The sequence below is a fragment of the Quercus suber genome, unplaced genomic scaffold (assembly GCF_002906115.3).
Source record: "Quercus suber isolate HL8 unplaced genomic scaffold, Cork oak 2.0 scaffold_1125, whole genome shotgun sequence".
Taxonomy (NCBI): Eukaryota; Viridiplantae; Streptophyta; class Magnoliopsida; order Fagales; family Fagaceae; genus Quercus; species Quercus suber.
In genome coordinates, this window is record NW_027070529.1 from 49,879 (window position 1) to 74,039 (window position 24,161).

General features: G+C 36.4%; 2 protein-coding genes and 1 pseudogene across 3 annotated transcripts; all 3 read left to right on the plus strand.

The window, feature by feature from the left end:
* Nucleotides 1-1,536: 1,536 nt before the first annotated feature.
* LOC112016511 (3-oxo-Delta(4,5)-steroid 5-beta-reductase) lies at nt 1,537-6,161 on the plus strand. Of its 2 annotated transcripts, XM_065769362.1 has the most exons (4): nt 1,537-1,660; nt 1,911-1,956; nt 3,902-3,950; nt 4,579-6,161. In XM_065769362.1, the coding sequence occupies exons 3-4, from the start codon at nt 3,912-3,914 to the stop codon at nt 5,710-5,712; spliced, it is 1,173 nt and encodes a 390-aa protein (XP_065625434.1). In that variant the 5' UTR covers nt 1,537-1,660; nt 1,911-1,956; nt 3,902-3,911; the 3' UTR covers nt 5,713-6,161. The 2 variants fall into 2 exon arrangements, with proteins under 2 accessions (XP_065625434.1, XP_023904840.1); XM_024049072.2 differs by lacking the exons at nt 1,537-1,660; nt 1,911-1,956 and having other exon boundaries at nt 3,533-3,950.
* An 863-nt stretch (nt 6,162-7,024) lies between these two features.
* Nucleotides 7,025-8,517, plus strand: LOC112016533 (3-oxo-Delta(4,5)-steroid 5-beta-reductase). Its single transcript, XM_024049088.2, has 2 exons — nt 7,025-7,160; nt 7,260-8,517. Exons 1-2 carry the CDS (start codon nt 7,122-7,124, stop codon nt 8,391-8,393), a joined length of 1,173 nt encoding a protein of 390 aa, XP_023904856.2. The 5' UTR covers nt 7,025-7,121; the 3' UTR covers nt 8,394-8,517.
* Nucleotides 8,518-18,350: 9,833 nt separating this feature from the next.
* On the plus strand, nt 18,351-20,892 carry LOC112016518 (3-oxo-Delta(4,5)-steroid 5-beta-reductase-like; annotated as a pseudogene).
* Nucleotides 20,893-24,161: the final 3,269 nt, after the last annotated feature.

Below are 24,161 nucleotides of genomic sequence, written 5' to 3' on the forward strand. Positions count from 1 at the left end.
ATTAATACAAAACCAATGAGTTAATTAGTTTAGTCATTTAGTTTAAAATATTTTTATAAAAACAATAACAAATAGATAATAAAAACTGCATAAAAATAAAAATGTTAGATAAACTTAACAAAATAAAATGATTGTAGGCTCATACCTATCCACATTGGCAATAGATACTCATAATTCAAAATTTGAATACTTATAGACTGAAATTGTAAAACTTCATGTATTAATTTTTTTTTTTGGTCGATAACTCAATATATTCAAGTTATTTTTTATTAAAATTTTTTAATGAACCCCTGAACAAAATTTCTAGAGCAGTCATTGACTATCAGAGAGTTAAATATATCAATTGCAAGCTCACCCAATTACATAAAAAATTGAAAGTGGGTGTGTTAATGACACAAGCCATGACATCTATTTTTCTTGGACACAGGCGTCAAGCGTGGACTTCTGGGCTGGGAGGCTTCGTTCTTATTTGGAAGCTAAGCTTGAGGGTTGCAGTGTCTTTTTAAGATGAAAAGAAAAAAGTAGTTCTTTTTCCTTTGTGACATTTCCGTAATTGTGTAACGTTAACTTTTGAATTTTTTAGTCTAAAATTATTTTGCTGGTGGGCACTGAGCAACCCAATAGCTTAAAAGCAAGTTTATATTTTAAACAGATTATTATCTGTGAAGATCTTTAATTTTTGATAAATTTTTGTGAAGCTTAAAGTTTTTTATTCTATTCCATTTTCTCCTCTCAAATAAGGGCTTAAAGATTGATAATCGTCCTTTTAAAACAGATTAAAAAAACTAGATATTCATGTGATTTATGGTTAATTTATTGTATTAATCTTTTTCTTTGTTAATAGGAAAAAATAAGTGTGTTGTAGTTCAACTTACATCTTTAAGTATTTCCAATAGACATTCAGGTTTAAATCCTTATTTTTCCACTTATCAAGTTATTAAAAGGACTAAAAAAAAGATGATAAAAAGTGAAAGTTTTCTTTTTTGCCTCATAATCCAGTATGGAGTGCATTTGGCTTTTGCATTTTATTTTCTTTTGCTTTTTCTCACACATTTTAAGTTATAAACATAAAAGTTGTCAAAAAACAAAAACAATATATTTTGATAAGTACTATGCAAATAAGTTACCAAAAATAAACCGTTCCTAAACACACTAATATCACTTGGCAACAAATTTGGGCTGAATGACGCGCTTAATTGTAATAACGGGGATGTGTTTAATTTTTGGAAGGTGATGGCTAAGGGTGTGCAGCCAACCCACCAATCTACCAAAACTGATCCGACCCAACCCAACCTACAGGGTTGGGTAGGTTTTTTAGGGCTTGGTGGGTTGGGTTACAAATTTTTTTTGATAGCGGGCCGAGTTAGGTTCGAGTCATAAAATTTCAAACCCACCAAACCCAACCCAACCCACCTATATATTTAATACTATATATTTAAAATATATTATATAAGTAATAAAAAATTTTAAATAACCAGCTCTTCCTATCCTATATAAAAATCAATTAGTTCACACAAACTCTAGAACCTTTTCTCTTAATGTGCCACCTCCCACTCCCCTCTCCCACTTCACTCCCTTTTGAACCCTCTCTCCCTCTGCTGAGTCACTGCCGTCCATCAACTATCATCACTGCCTCAGCGGTGGTTCTATCTTTTTTGTGGTAGTTCTCTTTTCTGGTGTTAGATAAAATTTCTCAATGTTCTCTCTCTCTCTCTCTCTCTCTCTCTCTCTCTCTCTCTCTCTCTCTCTCTCTCTCTCTCTCTCTCTCTCTCTCTCTCTCTCTCTCTCTCTCTCTCTCTCTCTTTGTTTAGCTCTCTTACCATGGTAGATTAGTATTTATTTTTTGCTTTGTTGATTTCTTAGTTTTCTTTTTATTTATTTTTAAATGATTTTGCGTTGTCTCAACCAAGGTTTCTTTCTTACTTTGGCGGTTCTCTCTTCTGGTGTTAGGTGCAGGTACTTGAGTTTCTTTCTCTTACTCTATTTCTCTTTTTCTGGCTTCTCTCTCTCCTCTCTCTCGCTCTATTTGCTTATCTCTATTGCCGTGGTGGATCAATGTTTAGTTTTTTCTTTATTAATTTCTTAGTTTTTTTGTGGCCGATTTTTAAATGTTTTTGCTTTGTCTCGACTTACAGGTCAATTTCTTACTCTACAATATTTTCTCTAACTTGTTTGACCCTACAATATTTACTCTACAATATTTGTTGTGTCCCTTTCTCTCTATCTTTCTATGTACGTTTCTCTTTGTCTGACCCTCTCCTTATTGTTTTTACTACTGTTGTTTAGTCATTAGTGTTGTTTGCCTTTAAGGAGTTACATTGATACTAATCTTTGTTTTTTTTTTTTTTTTTTTTAAATAATATATTTATATTTATATTTTTTCTACTCAATTTAATAATAATAGTAATAAAAAATTGTCTAACTCATGGTTTCACCATAGTGGGTTAGGTCAAAAAATCCCCTTAACATGACCCATGCACACCCATGGATAATTTGAGATTGAGGCGTATAGGTTTATAGAGGAGGGTAAGATTGTGAGCTTGGTGGAGTTGATGAATAGGGTCCGATGTGGGATGAGATTGTGTGGGAGAATCATTTGCAAGTTGCAACCCACAAAGTTGGAGGAGGTTAAGGTGTGCTAGTTTGTGGAATTAAAATTGGGTGGGGAGGCTATATTGGATAGTCTGAAAAAGAGTAAAGGAGCATGGGTTTTTGGGCTTTAGGAACACGAAGAGCTTGTATATTTAATTTCCTGGATTGATAAGATAAAAGTCTACAAGATTGTGTCTTTTAGTAAAGTGCTCATGACATGTGAATGTGTCTTTGGCTTTTGGGATATTTGGGAGGTGTTGTTAGCAATGCAATGTTTTGAGTCTATTGACGTTGCTCTTAAATAAAGCTCGGATGAAAGAGGTTTCGTTGATTGGTTTCATAGAACAAAATTAGTGAACTTTTATGTTTTGTGAATTTTCCTGTAATGGCAAACAATGATGCTGTTGTACTTACAGATAACATTAGGCTTTTATTTCTCTTTTGAGATTGTGTTATCTAGAGAAAATATTTATGAAAATTTATGATTTCTTTCTGAATTTCCAAATATTCTGAACGAATTCAGAAAAAAAGTTCACGTCTTTGACCATCTTTTTGCATTCACCATAATTCTGCCCCAATCCCTATAGATAAGATTTGGAGAATATCAATAATTCTAATATCTATAATTATGATTTTTTTTTCAATATATAAAAAAATATCTATAATTCAAATTGATAACTTGATGTAACCTAGCTAGGAAAGGTGTTCATCCAGGCTGTGCACATGTGTTATGGCTCGTGCCATCAATGTCTATACTGTCTTCTTTTGGATTTTGGAATTTTCTTTCATGTTCTATATAAAGTTGAACAAGAAAGCCAGTACACACAACAAATTAAAATATCTAGTGTTTTTCTTTGGCTAAAAATAAAGCTTCTATCTGTGAAGGCACATCAGGCACATGCTGCTGATGGTAAAGTTGCTGACACAGTTGGTGACAAGACTGCTGGTAAAAGACCGATAGTATAGGTAAAATAGGAGGTAAACTACAGGTAGCACAGTGTAGTTGGGGAAGGGAGTAGTCTGTTACTGTTTGTGTACACGTGTCAGAGTTTGGGAGCAATTGATTGAGAGTTAGTTTGGTTAATCCCACTCTTTACGGATTTGGTTACCATTATATATATTGGGGCTCGTATCTGTTTCATTAATGAATAAGAACAGAATTTTCTTCCATCAAATCTCTCTCTCTTGTTCTTCTCTGTTTTTCCTTTATTTCTCTCTTCTTGCATTGCATTACTTTTCACTATCTACAAGCCTCTTATTATAGTTCCCAATACCCCATTTCTTCACCTATTTATTTCTTTACTTACAGTAGTTTCAGAATGAGCTGGTGGTTAGCTAGGTCTATTGGAGCTGCAAAGGTATAAATTCTCTTAATCTTTCTATATATGTGAACACATATGCTATTATGAATTTTGTACAAGGATTAAGAAAACGAAAAAGGACCAACACTAGTTCCATTGTTATATATATAAATATATATATATATATATATATTGAAAAATTATACTTTACATATGATAATTTAGAAATTTCAAGAAGTAGCAAATTAAGTCTGAACCCACATGTCTTTAATTAAGCTTTTAGCAAGTGTTTTTTTTTTTTTTTTCCCCTAAAAACTATAGGGTTTAACTTTAGTTTTTATTACGTTACTTTTATAATTACAGGATTTAATTTGATCCACCTCTAAAGTTTAAACTTATTTAGAGTTTTAAATGAAAATTTACCTAAATATTTTTGTTTTACTCATCAACTGATTTGAAGAAGAAAATTAGATGATATATATTTTGTCTCATATTTAGCAAATAAACTACAAAAGAAACATACGAATACCAAGCCCATACCCAATTCCTTATATATAGCCACTCACTTCTCCTTCGTTAATCCAACTAAAAAAATACGAGCTAATTATCAGATTATGGCAACAACTCTACAACAACAACAACATCATTCTAATCCTTATTTAACTCTTTCTTATGAATTTAACAGAAGAGATCTGATGAAGATTATGAAGCACCAGGAAGCTACCAAAGTGTAGGCTTAGTGATTGGTGTGACTGGCATCGTGGGCAATAGCCTAGCTGAAATCCTACCACTCTCAGATACCCCAGGCGGGCCTTGGAAAGTCTATGGTGTGGCACGACGTCCACTCCCAATTTGGAACAAAGAATACCCAATTGAGTACATCCAATGCGATGTCTCTAACCCTAATGAAACCCAAACCAAGCTTTCCAAACTCACCGATGTGACCCACATCTTCTATGTCACATGGGCTAGTCGGCCCACTGAGGCCCAAAATTGTGAAACCAACGGGATCATGTTCCGCAATGTTCTACGTGCAGTGATTCCCCACGCGCCGAACCTCAAACACATCTGTCTCCAAACAGGTGCCAAACACTACGTAGGACCCTTCGAATCCTTTGGCAAAATCAAAAACCATACCCCACCTTATACTGAGGACATGCCACGTTTGAACGTGTTCAATTTTTATTACACTCAGGAAGATGTTTTGTTAGAGGAAATTAAGAATAAAGAGGGGCTGACTTGGTCAGTTCATAGGCCTAATGTGATATTTGGTTTTTCACCATATAGTTTGATGAATATTATTGGTACGCTTTGTGTGTACGCAGTTATATGTAAGCACGAGGGGATTCCTTTGAAGTTCCCTGGGAGCAAAGTGGCTTGGGAGAATTACTACGTGGCTTCAGATGCTGATCTTATTGCTGAGCAACAAATTTGGGCTGTGGTGGAACCTAGTGCTAGAAATGAAGCTTTTAATTGTAACAATGGGGATGTGTTCAAGTGGAGGAATCTTTGGAAGGTGTTGGCTGAAAAATTTGGGATTGAGAATTTTGGATTTGAGGAGGGTGAGAAAGTTAGCTTGGTGGAGTTGATGAAGGATAAAGGTTCGGTGTGGGATGAGATTGTGAGAGAGAATCAACTACAACCCACTAAGTTGGAGGAGGTTGGTGTGTGGTGGTTTGTGGATTTGTTGCATAATGTAGGAGATTTTGTGGATAGTATGAATAAGAGTAAGGAGTATGGATTCTTGGGGTTTAGGAATTCTGAGAAATCATTGATCGCTTGGATAGATAAGATGAAAGCTTATAAGATTGTGCCTTGAAACAGAGCTGGCTTAACTCAATACAACTTGAAGTCTAAGGCAGTATATCAAAAACTTTAAATAAATCTTTTTATTTAAATATTCCTTAAATAATATTTAGTTTGTAAATAATATATGTACAAATATTTTCAATTAAAAAAAAACACTTATTGGCCCACTCTCCCCCCAACATTTGGTAGTCTTTCTCTTGAAGGGGCCCTAGGCTTGGCTTAAGCCTAGGCTGGCCTTGCCTTAAGGAAGAAAATGTGAATAAATGTTAGATGCAGCATCTTGTTGGTAAAGGAATGTTCGATACGATCCATGCGAGATCTACATGCTTTTAATCCTTTTTGTAATTGTGTTTTTGTTGTGGACTTTAGTGGGTGTGTACAATAGCTGACCCACATACATTGTGTCATTGTGTTTTTGCCTAGTTAATAAGAAAAGAAAAGAAAAGAGCTGTTCATACATACATTACTTTTTTTTTTTTTTTTTTACATACTATTAAACTAATAAGTTGTGATTAATGTAAACATCAATTTTAAACAAGCCCACCACCAATGCAAATTTTCACACCAATCAAACACTTCCCACGATAAGCTGAGAAATTGTGTGCTCCGGACTTGCTAAATAAAAAATGGTTTCTGTGGTCATATTGAAGGCAAAGGTTTTGTGGCCCAAGGAGGATAAGTTTTCTAGGTCAGGCAGCTAGACTTGACAAACAAAAGACATGTTAAATGCATTGTGCATAAACACTTAGATGCCATTTTTGCCACTAACTTCACCTATCTTTGCTTCTCACAACAATTAGAGCCCGTTTATCTGAATCCATTCTCCACTCCACAGGCATCTAAACCAAACTAACAAAGATCTTATCAGGATCGCAATGTACAAACTGACTAATATGAAGAATATCAATTGTTGCAAATTAGTCAATATGAAAGAATATCGGTGGAATATCGCTCTTGTTGATCCATTCCAACGTGGCTGATATTTCTATATTTCAAACTTGATAGTTGATAAATTGACGCAAAATCGGAAAGGTTTTCATTTTTCAACAAGGTTGTGCAAACAAAAAGCAATAAGGACACTCGCATGTCCAAAATATGTCGACATTTTGATCCCAATCTCCATTGTATTCAACGGAAATCTTGTCCAAATTTGACTTTAAACATTTTCAACTTTCAAGTTCATCCATTCACTTCTTCTAGTCTTCTATGCAGTGAGGTTAGGCCTAGTACAGTATGTCATGGCTTATGTCATTTATGTGGACTGTCTTCTTTCTGATTCTGGAATTTTCTTTTTTATGTTCTATATAAGTTGAAGCAGATAGCCAGTACACAAATCAGATTAGAATATTTATTTTTCTTTGGCTAAATAAATAGTTAAGCTTACATATCTACAAGCCTCTTACTTACAGTAATTTCAGAATGAGCTGGTGGTGGGCAAGATCTGTTGGCGCTGCAAAGGTATAAACTCCCTCACTCTTTCTATATACACCAAGACTTTGCTATTATGAATCTTTTACACCAACACATATGCTAACTCTTTCTCTATGAATTTTACAGAAGAAATATGAGGAAGATTATGAAGCACCACGAAGCTACCGAAGTGTAGGCTTAGTGATTGGTGTGACTGGCATTGTGGGCAACAGCTTAGCTGAAATCTTGCCACTCTCTGATACCCCAGGTGGACCTTGGAAAGTCTATGGTGTGGCACGCCGTCCACGCCCAAATTGGAACAAAGACCACCCAGTTGAGTACATCCAGTGCGATGTCTCTGACCCAAAAGAAACCCAATCCAAACTTTCCCAACTCACTAATGTCACACACATCTTCTATGTCACATGGGCTAGTCGGCCCACTGAGGCCCAAAACTGTGAAACCAACGGTACCATGTTTTGTAACGTGCTACGTGCAGTGATCCCCCATGCGCCAAATCTCAAACACATATGCCTACAAACAGGTGCCAAACACTATGTAGGACCCTTTGAAACCTTTGGCAAAATTGAACATCATAGCCCACCTTTTATGGAGGACATGCCACGTTTGAATGTGCCCAATTTTTATTACACTCAGGAAGATATTTTGTTTGAGGAAGTTAAGAATAAAGAAGGTTTGACTTGGTCAGTCCATAGGCCTAATACTATATTTGGGTTTTCACCCTATAGTTTGATGAATATAATTGGCACACTTTGTGTATATGCGGCTATATGCAAGCACGAGGGGCTTACTTTGAAATTCCCTGGAAGCAAAGAGGCTTGGGAGTATTATTATGTGGCTTCGGATGCTGATCTTATTGCTGAGCAACAAATTTGGGCTGTGGTAGATCCTAATGCGAGGAATGAAGCATTTAATTGTAACAATGGGGATGTTTTTAAGTGGAAGCATCTTTGGAATGTGTTGGCTGAGCAATTTGGGATTGAGAATTATGGGTTTGTGGAGGGTGAGAAAGTTAGCTTGGTAGAGTCGATGAAAGATAAAGGTCTAGTGTGGGATAAGATTGTGAGAGAGAATCAGTTGCAACTTACAAAGTTGGAGGAAGTTGGAGTTTGGTGGTTTGTGGATGCAATGCTGAAGGGAGGGGATTATGTAGATAGTATGAATAAGAGTAAGAAGCACGGATTCTTGGGGTTTAGGAACTCCAAGGATTCAATGATTACTTGGATAGATAAGATGAAAGCTTACAAGATTGTACCTTAAAAGAAGAAAATGTGAATATCCTTGTTGGATAAAATTACTTGTAGTAATGGAATTTTTTGTTGTTGTTGATAAAATAATCATGTGATAGAAGCACTATTTAAATCCAATTTTTTATTTGTGTTTTTGTTGTGGACTTTTGTGGGGGTGTGCAAATTTGTCTATAACCCTTTCGTCATAAATTTTCTTGTAATGAGTATGATATGTACAATAAAATGTATTTGCTTGATCAAAAAAGAAAAGTGTAATGCATATATGTATTTTTTTTTTTTAAGTTCTGTTGAGATGGTAATTTGTGATTAATCTAACATCAATTTTATAGGAGCTCACCACTGACACAATATTGTGTGTGGAACTGTGGATAAGCATGTACTTCTAGACAATCTGAAAAGAACATTATTTCCGTGGTCACATAAAAGGAAAATTTTTTGTGGCCAAAGGGAGGATAGGTTTTCTAGCTTTAGACAAATAGACTAGACAAAAAAAAAAAGAACGGAAATAAATAGAAATTTAAAATACAAATGATAGAAATGTCCTATTTGATCATACTCCAAACCAACCTCCATGAACGAACTTAGCTACGATTAGACTAAGGTTTTGGTTTGTATATGTGATTGCACAAGATTAAAACCAAGTCTTCAATGGGGCGTATATCATGCTTTTGTAGAACAAATGATATTGAGTTCTATTACTTATTTTGAGAAACTAAGATTGGTGTTGATTTGTTATGTTAACTTGTTTCTTGACTGACCCTATAAATACTGGAATAAGAAATGGAATACATTAATTCTCAAAATGACTGATCTTTGAACTTTGTTCATTAAGTTGTTGGCTCATTGTTGGATTCAGATACGCTTTATAGTACTTGAATGCTTGAATTTACATTGTGCAATTCAAAACTTTACTTGAGTGCTTGAATCCCAATTTCTAAGGTTACCTTAGTACTATCATTTATTTGCCAATAGCTAGTATTACTCTTAAAAGGTAGTTGGAATATTTTTATATAAAATACAATATTTTAAATATTAATTAATTGCTGACTTAAGTGATTTAAAATTTATACCTTTAAAATTCTTTTTATCAGCAAAATCTGTCATTTAACTGCTTTTATAAACATGGTTGTAAACAAGCTAAACCAATATTAAAACTTCAAGTTCGTTCATTTAATTTTATTTCGAAAACTAACTGAACTTGAACTTATTACCAAACAATATTAGATGTTCATGCTTAGTTTATTTTCTTCTAGAGCAACTAGAGCTTGTTCACAAGTTACTTAATTCACTTATTCTCTATTGGCAAAAATAATTCACTTATTCTCTTCTTATGTATAATAAAACCATGACTAAAATATTTATCCCTTCATAATTCTATAAATTTTTATTACAAATAAACTATTTATATTATATAAATAAAACCCAAATAATAATTTGATATCATATGTTTCTATTTACAAATTTTTACAATCACATTTCAAGTCTATAAAAAAAAATATATATATATTTTTAGACAAATATGCACAATATTACCTAAGCATTTCATTTGTCACTTAAGATCAAAATCAATGAAAATGGAAAAAAAAAAAAAAAAGTATAACGTTTTATAGTTTAAGTATGTAGAAAGCATTCTCATTTAAAAAAAAAAACTATTGAAAACATTATATGATTTTTTTAAAATTTTTTGTTTAATTCTTATTAATAATTTCTTCATATTTAAACTATTAATGAGAATGTTTTCAAATGTTTTAATATGATGTATAACACTATATCATTTTATTTTATTTTTTAGAAGGATTATGTCTTATGGTTTTACCAAAAAAATAAAAAATAAAATTGAAGCCATGGTTGCTTTAATTACAAGTTTGCCACAGCTTGAATTACACAGTACTTTATACCCTGAAACCCGACTTGAAGTTGTTTGAGTCATTGGGGTTTTCTAGTAGTAGCCTTGGCAAAATGCTTACCAAAGGCCCACGTGCTCTTGGAAGTGACGCATACAATGCGGTTGAGTTCTTTAGAACTCATGGTTTCAGAGATCAGCAAATATCAGATTTGACCATGAAGCATCCAACATTTTATTCATTCAATGCACATAAGATTATTAAGCCAAAGTTTGAGTTTTTCAAATATTTGGGCTTGTCAGATCAGAACTTGAAATTGTAAAAGGTTATTTAAAACAGATTATTGTCTGTGGAGATCTTTATTTTTGGATGAATCTGTGTGAAGATCATCTGATCCATCGTAAAAATTAATAACCTTATAATTTTGTATTTTTTTCAACGTCACTAGATATGTCAAGATTGATAATTGTCCTTAAAAAAAAAAAAGATATCTATGTGATCTTCTTTCCTTTGTTTAGCAGGGAAACAAAAGTTTGTGTTGTATTTCAACTGACATTTTTCTTGAAGTGAAAATTTTCTTTTTTTTGTCCCGCAAGCCGGTATAATATGCTTAGAGTAAGTCTGGTTTTTGCTTATTTGCTTTTTGCTTTTTACTTTTTGTCATACATATTAATATAAAATTTACTAAAAACTATATTTTTTTAAATGAACACTATACAAATAAGTTATCACAAATAAATTATTTTCAAACACAATCTTATTATTAAGCAACAATTTTGGGCAAAATGAAGAATTTAATTGTAAGAATGGAGATGTGTTTAAGTGGAAGCATTTTTAAATTGGGATTGAGGAGTATTGTATGGGTTTGAAGAGGAGGGGGAGAGAGGGAGCTTGCAATGGTACAGCCCTAGAAGGTCTTTTTCTTATAATAAATCTAGCCTCCGTGTTGTTATTTCTGATATTTGCAGGGCTGATTGTTCTTATGTTGTTCCTTAGTTTTTTCCGTTAATGAAAGTCCAAATGATTAACCAAAAAAAAAAAAAACTATAATTCATCAGGACCAATCCATAAAGACTAAGATTTTGATCAGTTCATGTACATAATTTTTTTTTTGTGCTTAGAATGAGATATTTTGACCGATTTATGTTTTTTTTTTTCAATATATAAAAAAAGGGACTTACTAACGTATGCTCTTAGAGCATATATTAGTAATTTATTTTAGGAAATCTTTTATGAAAAAATGAAAAAGTAATTCATTGTTTTGACAGCTTTTTCAATTTCCTATAAAAACTTTCCTAAAATGAATGGTTAATGTGTGTCCTAAGTGTACACATTAACCAGACCCATAAAAAAAAAATCTATAGTCAACATGAAGATTATCAGTTAAAATATCGCTCTTGATGATCCACACCAATATCGCAGATATTTCTACATTTCAAATAACTTGATGTAACCTAGCTTGGAAAGGTTTTTTACCAGGTTGTGCACATGTGTTATGGCTCGTGCCATCAATGTCTAGACTGTCTTCTTTTGGATTTTGGAATTTTTGTTTATGCTCTATATAAACTTGAACTAGCCATGAAACAAAACAAATTCTACTGTAGAGACATGAAACCACGAACACTCTCTAGAGAGGAGGAAGCAAAGCTAGCCCATAGCAATAAGAAGGTAAAGGATATACACCATGTTGAGTTCAATGGTGCAGTCAAGGAGGGCTCTCCTCCCATAGACAATCTTCGCCTTGACCATCAGACTAGAGCTTCCTTCAAAGACAAACTTATAGGGGAAATACCAGGTGCATTTGTTGAAGCCTTCGACTTGACTGACCAATTGGAGGAGGATACGAAGGCAGAAGAAGAGATCGTGGATAACAACGATCTTGTTGGTCCAGGTAGGGTGGCGATCAAGCTATCCAGAGAGACTAGGAAGCGCATTAAAAGGGCTTAGTCGAAGGCCATTATTATTAAGTTGGTTGGAAGAACTATAGGTTTTAGCTTTTTGCAAAGCAAGCTGCTTCAGTTGTGGAGACTAATAGTCAGAATGGACTACGTAGACCTTACTTGTGGTTTCTTTCTCATAAGATTTTACTCCAAAGAGGACATTGATAACGTGATTCAGAAGGGCCCTGGTTCATCGGAGAACACTTCCTATCCTTAAGACCTTGGGAACCTTTTTTCAAGCCATCTACAGCCAATGTATCCCTTATAGCGGTATGGATTCGACTTAATGAGCTTCCTTTCGAGCTATATGAAACTAAGGTGCTAAAACAAATTAGGGACTCCATTGGGAAGGTTTTAAGAATTAATTCTTAGATGGCTATGGAGGCCAGAGGTAAGTACGCAAGACTGTGTATCCAGATCGATATTAACAAACCTTTAATCAATTCCATCCCCATTGACCAATTCGAGCAAGGGGTGACATATGAAGGCATCCATAGGTAGGGGTGTCAATGTTCGACCCAACCCACGAACACGACACGAACCCGACACAGGTTTTTTCGGGTTAGGGTTGAGCCTTAATGGGTTTGGGTTATAAACGGGTCAACCCGAAAGTGACACGATAAGAAACGGGTCATAAATGGGTCAACCCGCGTAACTCGCAATAGACACGTTTGATACGTCAATTTATTTGTGTCAACCTGAAATGACCCACTTAACACAACCCATTTAACTCATATAACAAATAAATATTTATTTTATTTTAGATTTTTCAAATACTTTTTATATCCAACACATATTTTAAATTTAAAAAGAAAAGTAAGTAATTACAAAAATTTACAAGGGATATAATTGGAAATTAAAACTTTATAGACCTTAGAACTACTAATACTTTTTTTTTTTTTTTTTTTTTGGTGGCATAGAACTTACACAAATGAAATTGGATGAGCTTGTGAAAGATGTTATGAATTTGGACATCAACAAAGAATCTATGGATGATAATCGTGGTCATAGTTAGGATTAATCTACTATTTGCTCAAATTCTTTTAATATTGATACTTAGCATTTGGCGAGTTCCAAGAATATTATATTTTTGTTGAAATATGTTATTTTATTTTGTGAAACTTTGTTATTTTGAATTTGAGTTGAATTGTATGCACTTCTTTTGAAGTGTAAAGAACTTATTTTCAGATGAATGTTATATTTTTGTTGAATTATATTATTTTGAATGTGGGTTGAAGACTTGAAGTGTATGCACTGCTTTTTGGGATATAAATATAATTATTTCTAGATAGATGTTATATTTAATATTATACAGGTTGAAATGGGTTGTGTTACATTCATGACAACCCAACACAACTCGTTTATTAAGCGTGTCAAATGGGTTGGGTCAGGTCAATCCGCCTTATTAATAGGTCGGGTTAGGGTTGAAAGATCATGACACGATTATTAAATGAGTCAGGTTAGGGTTGAGTCATTTAGTTGAATACCCCTACCTCGACACGACACGAACCCGACACGCTAACCCAAATTGACACCCCTATCCATAGGGTCGTGTTTTTCCTGTGGTAGAGTCGGACATAAAGTTGAAAGTTGCCCATTCACTATCCGAAAGGCACAGAACCACCATCCATGGTGGAGGAAGGTTAGCAAGAACAGTAGGGACAACCAGAGGGCACGCACGAAATGCATGACGATAGTCGTACAATGGCCAGCAAGGTCACACATAGTGTGAGTAAGGTAGAACATGAAGAAGGATAGTCCAGTCCTTGGATGGTAGTGCGCAGGAAAAAAAAACTAGCATAAAGTACCAAGGCCAGGTCAGACTAAGGAGGGTTTAGGTGCATTAACCTGGAATTCTTCACCCCATTACATTCCTAAAAATATGGATGGGATTAATGTGTCCATTGGTGGTCCCTCGCTACACTAGAATGAGTCACGTGGAGGGTTTTTACACAAAGTAGGGGTCAAGGCTAGATTCGGGGGATTGGGCCGAGACCAAGGTTTTGATGAGAAATTGATTTCAAGCCTACACAAGGAAGCCTCATTGATAGGTGAGCTTAGGCACCTTGACTGCTCTAAGGCCCACGGGTCTAACTCAAGACCATTAACCCTTCTGAGGAAAACCATCCCACACTCGGTGAAAGGTAAGAAAGCTTTTGCTAGAAATCTGAATCTCTCCCCTATCACCACCAGCGCTGCTGGTCGTAAACTGAAAGGAATTCTCACACACCTCTCGTTTACCCCACCAAAGCTCGCTCACTCTATCCTTAATGAAACTAGCTAAACCGCTGACGTAACCTTTGAGTTCACAGCTTCGCCTAACGCCTAGATGGGTCATTGTGCCTCTCTTGGATTCAGTGTAGGGGCTGATCCCAAACCCGTGGTGGCTACCTCCAACGAACGAGCCATCGCCAGAGGAGGTAAGGAAGGTAATATGCCCAATCCTATGCGAGATAAACTTCAATCCACTCGCATTTGCTCGGGTTCTGGAGATGGGAGTAGTGGAACAAAGTGTGACACTGTTTACAGGGAAGGGACAGAAATCCAGTATGCTGAAGAAGACCGGATGGATTCTGAGGATGGAAGCGGAGCTACTTCCGCCGTATGATGAATGCCACCCTATTCCATCAACTCACCATGAATATTATTTCTTGGAATTGTAAAGGAGCCTTGAAGCCTACCTTTTAGGGTCACATTCATGATCTTGTGCATAATTATGACCCAACGATTATGATAGTCATGGAGACTAGATTGGGTGGCAGTAGGGTAAAGGAGATTACTGATTGTCTACCGTTCAACAGAGCTTTACATACAAATACTATTAGGCATGCCGGAGGGCTTTGGTTGTTTTGGAACTCTAACAAGGTGGAAGTGAAGGCACTAGCAAAGACTGAGCAAGAGATTCATGTCGAAGTTAAGGTACGCTCTTCAAATTTTACTTGGCTACTCTATGCTATCTATGTTAGTCCTAGGAGTGAAGAGAGATGTATATTATGGGAAAATCTAACCAAGGTTGTAGAATTACAATGAATGCCATGGATCATGTCAGGGGATTTTAACAAGCCCTTATTGATGAAGATAAATTTGGAGGCAGATGAGTCAGTATTAGGCTTCTCTTGCTTTCAAAGAGTGTCTTGATAGATGTAGTATGGTTAATTTGGGGTTCTCTGGACCTAGGTATACCTGGACAAATAAAAGGGATATCAACAATCTCAAACTGGAAAGAATTGATAGAGTTTTTATGAACCCGGAGTGGTGTGCTCTTTATCCGAACGCTAAGGTTACCCACTTGCCCAGATGCCTTTCGGACCATTGTCCGATCCTTTTAAAAGCCAGTCTGGTCAGAGCTGTGCACCTCACTAGGCCGTTCAGATTTCAAGAGTTTTGGCTGTCAGATATATCCTTTCCCAATGTTGTCTCTAAGGCTTGGGGTAGAAGCCGGAGCTTAGCTGAAGCCATAGAGGGGTTTTCAAAGGAGTCTACTATGTGGAATAGATGCCACTTTGGCAACATCCTTCATAAGAAGAAAAGAGTTATGGTCAGGATCTATGGGGCCCAAAAAGCACTATTTAACAACCCTAACACCTTCCTTATTAACTTGGAAGTTCAGTTGCAAAAAGATCTTGAAGAAATTCTGGATCAAGAGTGGGATTTATGGATGCTAAAGTCCAAGTTGAACTGGATGATACAAGGGGACCGCAACACCTCTTTCTACCACATATCCACTCTTGCGAGAAGAAAGAGGAATCATATTGCATCAGTTAAGGATGAAAATGGGGAGTGGTTAATAGAGGAAAGTGAAGTCATGGAGCATTTTAGAAAGGGGTTTATTGCTTTATACACCACCTCTCAAACAGAGGTGTCCTGGACCCCTTTTCTAATTGACCATTGGCAGGTGCAGCTCTCGGAAGAAGCTAAGCTTACTTTAGATGTGATGATTACCCTCGAGGAAATTAAGGAAGCACTTTGGTCCATACAGCCCTATAAAGCTCCGGGCCCCAACGGGCTTCATACGGGGTTTTTCCAGAGGTTTTGGCTGCTTGTAAGGGATTCAGTGAGGGAGGAAATCGGAAAAGCTTTTCTTATAAGGAAGGTCCCAGAATACCTTAATAAGACTCATATAGTTCTCATTCCTAAAATCCAAGGGTTGGAATCTATCGGGAATTATAGACCTATTAGCCTATGTAACTCCGTCTACAAGATCATTTCCAAGATCATTGTTGCCTGACTCATGCCTCATTTGGACTCGCTTATCTCTTCATCCCAAGCTACCTTTATGCCAAGAAGGAGAGGGGCAGACAACGCCATCATTGTGCAAGAGTTAGTTCACACCATAGGCAGAATGAAAGGGAGTAGAGGTGCCATGGCTATCAAGGTCGACTTAGAGAAGGCGTATGACAGGATTGAATGAAGCTTTATTAGAGAGATGCTAATTAAATTCAACGTCCCCCAAAAGCTTATTGAGCTCATCATGAGCTATGTGACATCAGTTTTGACAGCTGTCCTTTTTAATGGGGGACTGCCTTGAATCCTTTTCCCCCTCAAGAGGTATTAGACAAGCGGACTCCCTTTTCCCTTACCTCTTTTTCATGTGCATGGAGTATTTGGGGTATTTAATTGAAGAGAAATGTACTGCCAGATTGTGGAATCCTATTAAAGCCTCAAGGAGCGGCCCGACTTTCTTACATCTGTTTTTTTGCAGATTATTTGGTCCTTATTGCCAATGCTGATACAGAAAATTGCAATGCTATTAATGACGTGCTCTAGGATTTTTGTGCTAAGTCGGGGCAGAAAGTTAGTGCCTCTAAAACCCGCGTCTTCTTCTCACCAAATGTAGATTCTGACCTCAAGTATAACCTGACAAACTTACTTGGCTTTGATTCAACAACCAACCTAGGTAAGCATGATTTTGACTTCGTCCTAGACTGAGTGAAGAAAAAACTCGCTTGTTGGAAGGTGAATCTGCTATCAATGGCGGGCAAAATGGTACTTGTTCAGGCCTTCTCCTTCGCTATCCCTAGCTATGTTATGCAGAACGCTCTCCTCCCCAACAAAATTCTTGATGGTATTGACCGTGTTAATAGGAACTTTCTATGGGGGTCCAATGACCACATCAAGAAAATGCATTGGGTTAATTAGGATGTTGTTACCAAACCCAAGGATGTAGGAGGATTGGCTCTTCAATCAGCCAAAGGTAGAGACACGGCCCTCCTTGCGAAGTTCAATTGGAGATTCCATCTGGAAAAGAATTCTATGTGGGCCAAAGTTCTTAAGTTTAAATATTGTACTCAACAAAGAATTAATTCTAGAAATACAGCTAGGCTTCCAAGCTCATCCACTTGGAAAGGATTGAAGAAAGGAGAAGATATATTCAGATAAGGAATTAGGTGGATCCCGGGGCATAATAGCCCTTTGAGCTTTTGGAATGACTGCTGGTTAGACCTCGGGCCCATTAGGTCCATGATTTAAGGGCCTCTTACCTAAGAAGCCTCAAATCTCACCATCAATGATGCTACAGGTCCTTTTGGCTGGAATTGGGCAGCCATTCCCTTTGATTTTCCTCCTGAGATCAAAGAGGTGATACAAGCAGTGCCTACTCCTCTAGTTGATAGGAATGGGGATAGAATGGCTTGGAAACATTCGGCCAAGGGTGGTTTTGACATGAAGAGTGCATATCTTCTAGCCTCGAATCCAAGAAACACAGAGTTATTCTCGAGATCATGGATTTGGAGACTCCACACGCCGCCTAGAAATTACATGTTCATATGGAGATGCATGCACAATAGTACTGGGGTGAAGGAGTGTTTGGCTAGAAGAGGTATCCCTATTGATAATACTTGCCCCCTTTGTCATTCGGAGGCAGAAACAATTGCACATGCCTTACGTGATTGTCGCACTATTCAACCCATCTGGTAGCAACTTAGAATGCAAAGAACTAACAATGCCTTCTTTGACCAAGATTTGAAAAGCTGGTTGAAGTCTAATGCTATTTCGAAGTCCACTCATAATCCTAAAGGCATTCCCTGGAACATTCTTTTCCCAATTGCCATTTGGTCAATCTGGAAGCAACGTAACCAAGCCGTGTTCAATAATAAGAGACTCAACCCATCTTTAGTTAAGCAGATAGTCATGCAAGCTACGGAATTCATTCATTGCGTTTACCACTCGATTAATTGCAAAAGGATGTCTATGAAGCAGGTCAGATGGGAAGTGCCTGAAAGGGGAAGGTTGAAACTTAACACGGACGGTGTTGCTAGCAAAGCATTGGGTGTGGCAGGGGGAGGTGGATTGATTAGAGACAATCCAGGAAATTGGGTTATTGGCTTTTCTAGAAGGATAGGAGTCACAAATAGTTTTATGGCAAAGGTCTGGGCTTTGCGTGATGGGCTTATGCTATGCAACTAGATGAACCTAGGTGATGTTATTGTTGAACTTGATGCTAAGGCGTTGGTTGATGCCTTTAAAAACCCATCCTATGCTAATTCAGTGATTTCCCCCTTGTTTGATGATTGCAGGCAATTGCCTAAGCGGATTCCTCGTCTCTGCATCAGGCACATCTATCATGAAGCTAACAAGTGCGAGGATAAATTAACTAGTATAGGTCTAAACCAATCTCTGGACTTCGTTATTTATTCATGTCCACTTGTGGACCTGGTTGGATGTTTTGAGGCAAACTGTCAAGGCTTGTTTTCTAACAGGCTGTGCCCTAATATGCTTTTTTCCTTTTAGTTTTGTGTTTTAATGATATTCCAATTTACCACCAAAAAAAAAAAAAAAAAGTTGAACCAGGCTGTGAATACGTGTTATGGCTCATGCCATCTATATCTAGACTGTCTTCTTTTGGATTTTGGAATTTTCTTTCATGTTCTGTATAAATAAAGTCGAACCAGATTATCAAAAAAGGAAAGTTGAACCAGAAAGCTAGTAAGCAAAACAAATTCAAATATCTTCAGTGTTTTTATTTTGCTAAAAATTAAGCTTCTATGATTCTATCTATAAGCCTCTTATTATAGTTCCCAATACCCCATTTCTTCATCCATTTCTTTCTTTATCTACAGTAGTTTAGAATCAACTGGTAGTTGGCTAAGTTTATTGGTGCTGCAAAGGTATAAATTCCCTTACTCTTTCTATACATGCGAACACGTATGCTATAATGAATTTTGTACAAGGATTAAGAAAACGAAAAAGGACCAACAATAGTTCCATTAATCCATTAGCAGTTTTTTTTTTCCTCGAAACTAACCATAGGATTTAACTTTAATTTTTATAATTATAGGGTTTAATTTGATCACCTCGAAAGTTTAAACTTATTTAGAATTTTGAATAAATAGCTACCTAATTATTTTTGTTTTACTCATCAATTGATTTGAAGAAGAAAATTAGATGATTTATCTCATACTTAGCAAATAAACTACCAAAAAAAAAAAATACTAAGAACAAGCCGACACCCAATTCCTTCTATATAGCCACATACTTCTCCTATGTTAATCCAACTGAAAATAATGAGCTGATTATCAGATTATGGTAACAACTTTACAACAGCAAAATATCATTCTAATTCTTATCTAATTCTTTCATTATGAATTTTACAGGAGAAATATGATGAAGATTATAAAGCACCATGAAGCTCCCAAAGTGTAGGCTTAGTGATTGGTGTGACTAGCATTGCGGGCAACAACCTATCTGAAATCTTACCACTCTCAAATAACCCAGGTGGCCTTGGAAAGTCTATGGTGTGGCACATCGACCATGCCCAAATTGGAATAAAGACTACCCAATTTAGTACATCCAATGCGATTTCACTGACCCTAATGAAACTCAAACCAAGCTTTCCAAACTCACCGATGTGACCCGCATCTTCTATGTCACATGGGCTAATCGGCCCACTGAGGCCCAAAACTGTGAAACCAACTGTACCATGTTCCGCAATTTTCTACTGGCAGTGATTTCCCACGCACCGAACCTCAAACACATCTGTCTCCTAATAGGTGCCAAACACTACTTTGGACCATTCGAATCCTTTGGCAAAATCAAACCCTATATCCCACCTTTTACTAAGGACATATCACATTTGAACGTGCCCAATTTTTATTACACTCAAGAAGATATTTTATTAGAGGAAGTTAAGAATAAAGAGGGGTTAACTTGGTCGGTCCATAAGGCTAATACTATATTTGGGTTTTCACCTTGTAGTTTGATGAATATAATTGGTACACTTTGTATGTATGCGGCTATATGTAAGCATGAGGGGATTCCTTTGAAGTTCCTTTGGAGCAAAGAGGCTTAGGAGAATTACTCTATGGCTTCAGATGCTAATCTTATTGCTGAGCAACAAATTTGGGTTGTGGTCGATCCTAAAGCAAGAAATGAAGCTTTTAATTGTAACAACGGGGATGTATTCAAGTGGAGGCATCATTGGAAAGTGTTGGCTAACAAATTTGGGATTGAGAATTATGGATTTGAGGAGGGTGAGAAAGTTAGCTTGGTGGAGTTGATGAAGGATAAAGGTCCAGTGTGAGATGAGATTGTGAGAGAGAATTAGCTACAACCTACTAAATTGGAGGACGTTGGTGTGTGGTGGTTTGTGGATTTGATGCATTTGATAGGAGATTTTGTTGATAGTATGAATGAGAGTAAGGAGTATGGATCCTTGGAGTTTAGAAACTCTGAAAGATCATTGATTGCTTGGATAGATAAGATAAAGATTTACAAGATTGTGCCTTGAAACAGGGCCGGCTTAGCTCAATACAATTTGAAACTTGAGACAATATGCCAAGAACTTTAAATATGTCTTATTTATTTATTTATTTAAATATTCCTTAAATAATATTTAGTTTGAAAATAATATATCCCCAAAACATTTGGGAGCTTTCTATGGTCAAGGGCCCTAGGCCAGGCCTAAGCGAAATGTGAATAAATGTTAGATACGATCGTCTTGTTGGCAATGGAATGTTCTTTTAATCCTTTTTGTCATTGTGTTTTTGTTGTGTACTTTTTTGGATGTGTACAATAGCTGACCCTTAGAGCATCCGTATCAGATGTGCCATATGTACCAAATGCTAAATATTTGGCATATTTGACACACCAAACACCATTTGACCCTATTTATCAGATGTGCCATATCTTATATTTTTTGCAACATGCTACAGTAGAGTCACAAATTTGCCACGGTACGGAACGAGTGTGGCATATGGATTTATTCTTTTTTTTATTCCTCTTTCTCTCTCATATCTCTCAATTCTTTATTTGATTTTTTCTCTCTCTCTCTCTCTCTCTCTTTTCAGAATCTGTCTCTCTCCCAAGTTCCCAACCCGTTCTTCCTCTTCTCACAATCGGATGCGAGCAAGAAGCCCATCTACGGTGCAAAAGAAGGCAGTGGCGGTGGCCAAGAGAGGAGGAAAGGTAGCCGTGACTTTGTCCAAATCAGCGGCAGCGGCGGATTTGCAGAACGGAGCGGAGAAGTTGGCGAATGGGGTTGAGGCGCTTCTGATTTTTGATCTCACTCTTTAGCTTGATTTATTGGGTTGTGGGTTCACAGTTGTATGATGATGATGACTAATTATCTTGATTTGTTGGGTTTGCCATGGTGGTGAATGACTAAGATTGCCTCTCTCTTGGGTTCATTGATGGTGGTAGATGGGTTTGACATGGTGTGAGCTTGAAAGTGGGTATAGCTAGTGATAGGTTTGGGTTTGGCAGGTGATCTCACCCCGAGGCCGCTGTTGATCTCACCCTCTTCCCTTTCCTCTCTGTCCACCTTTCACTCTACCTCTCTCTAGTTGTGGGTTTTTTTTTTTTTTTTTTTTTTAGGAGGAAAGGTAGCCGTGACTTTGTCCAAATCAGCGGCAGCGGCGGATTTGCAGAACGGAGCGGAGAAGTTGGCGAATGGGGTTGAGGCGCTTCTGATTTTTGATCTCACTCTTTAGCTTGATTTATTGGGTTGTGGGTTCACAGTTGTATGATGATGATGACTAATTATCTTGATTTGTTGGGTTTGCCATGGTGGTGAATGACTAAGATTGCCTCTCTCTTGGGTTCATTGATGGTGGTAGATGGGTTTGACATGGTGTGAGCTTGAAAGTGGGTATAGCTAGTGATAGGTTTGGGTTTGGCAGGTGATCTCACCCCGAGGCCGCTGTTGATCTCACCCTCTTCCCTTTCCTCTCTGTCCACCTTTCACTCTACCTCTCTCTAGTTGTGGGTTTTTTTTTTTTTTTTGGCTGCAATTTGGGTTGATTTGATATTGGTAAGTAATTGTGGTGGTTGGTTTGCGGTAGAGGTGTTGTTGCGACAGTGGATATTGGTGGCTAGTGGTTGTGTCGTTGATGTTGTTGCTGTTGTTGATGATAATGGGGGAGATGATAATATATTATTTTAATGTGTAGTAAATATTATTTTAATGTATAAAACTAAATGATAAAACATCTAATAAATGGGATGTTGTAAAATGATGTGATAAAATAATAAAGTAGGCTTTTGATGTGGCAAAATGGCATAATTTTTGCAACAGCTGATACAGATGCTCTTACAATATGAATTTTCTATGAAATGTATGATATGTTCGGTAAAATGTATTTGCCTAATTAATAGGAAAAGAAAAGAGTTGTTCAAACATATATTACCTTTGTTTTACATACTATTTAAACTAAGAGTAAGTTTGGTACACTGAATGGGGATTACAACAGGAATGGTAATTTTTATTACTAGAAATAAAATGTGTTGTAATGTAATAACTAAACCTATACATTAGTTTGGTTGTGAGTTATAACATTAGAATGAAAATTAAAATTTATTTTAAGAAATTTCTTATTTATACAATTATATCTCCTTAAAAATTGTTATTTTTAAATTTAAGAGAGATATGTGATATTTTTTTTATAATTTTTTTTTAATAATTGTTAGATATATATGGAAAGTTTGTTTATTTGAAAATATATTAAGTTTTGAAATTATTACATTTACTAAAGAATAACTAATACAACCTTTTAAAGAGGAATAATTATTCCTTATTTTGAAGAATAGCTATTCATAAGGAATGATTATTCCTTGTAATAAAACCATAACCAAATTAAAGAATAACTAAACCATAGGAATAACTATTACATTACAGCATCTATTACAATCTATCAAACATGCTCTAATAAGTTTTGATATTTCTACATTTCAAACTTGACACTGATGATGAGTTTGGAATAAGCTTATTTCCTTCAGCTTATTTAGTTTTTAGTTTCTTTTCGGTAATATTCATGAGTTTAATTGCATTTTTTGGTATTATTTATGAGTTTAATTACACTTTTTGGTACTATTTATGAGTCTCATTATACTATTCAGCTAACTTTTAATCTTTTTTTTTTAATACCTTCAGCAATTCTAATTTTAGCTAAATAAATTGTTCCCTAACTATACCCTAAATAACTTGACGCAATATTGGAAAGGTTTTTGTAGGGACTCAATTTGGATTGACCCTGAGTGATGGGTCCTTAGCCCAATAAGCCCAAATAATAAATTTATAGAGAGTGGGTTGACAGGTCTAGGTGCTAGCCGTCGATCACCATGCATGAACTTTTCTTATAAAAAAAATGCTAAGAGTTTCTTTCCAAATGGGGGGATGCTCCTCGGCCACAGGCCGAGGAGGCCTTAATGTTCTTTCTTTTCTCCCCCTCTCCTTTTGCTTTACTAGCTTTTCTTTTATAGTTTTCATCTTCCTATCTCCTGCTTCCATCTGTTGATCATCTATTTGCCTTTCTTCTGGTCGTCCGTCCCATCAGAGGCCTTATCGGTACTCAAGTGGTTCACTCTAATCAATGTTATCCTGCCAAGGGGTTACCTCCCCATTAATGCGGCCAGGGGGGTTAGTTGAGTGCATTAAATGCGAGAGTGACAGCTTACTTTGGGGTTAGCTTCTCCCCAAAATCACCTTTGTCAGGCCGAGGATAAGGTAGTCCTCGGCGTGGATTGGGAAAATAGGCTTTCCCCCTCTTTAGTCCAAAATAG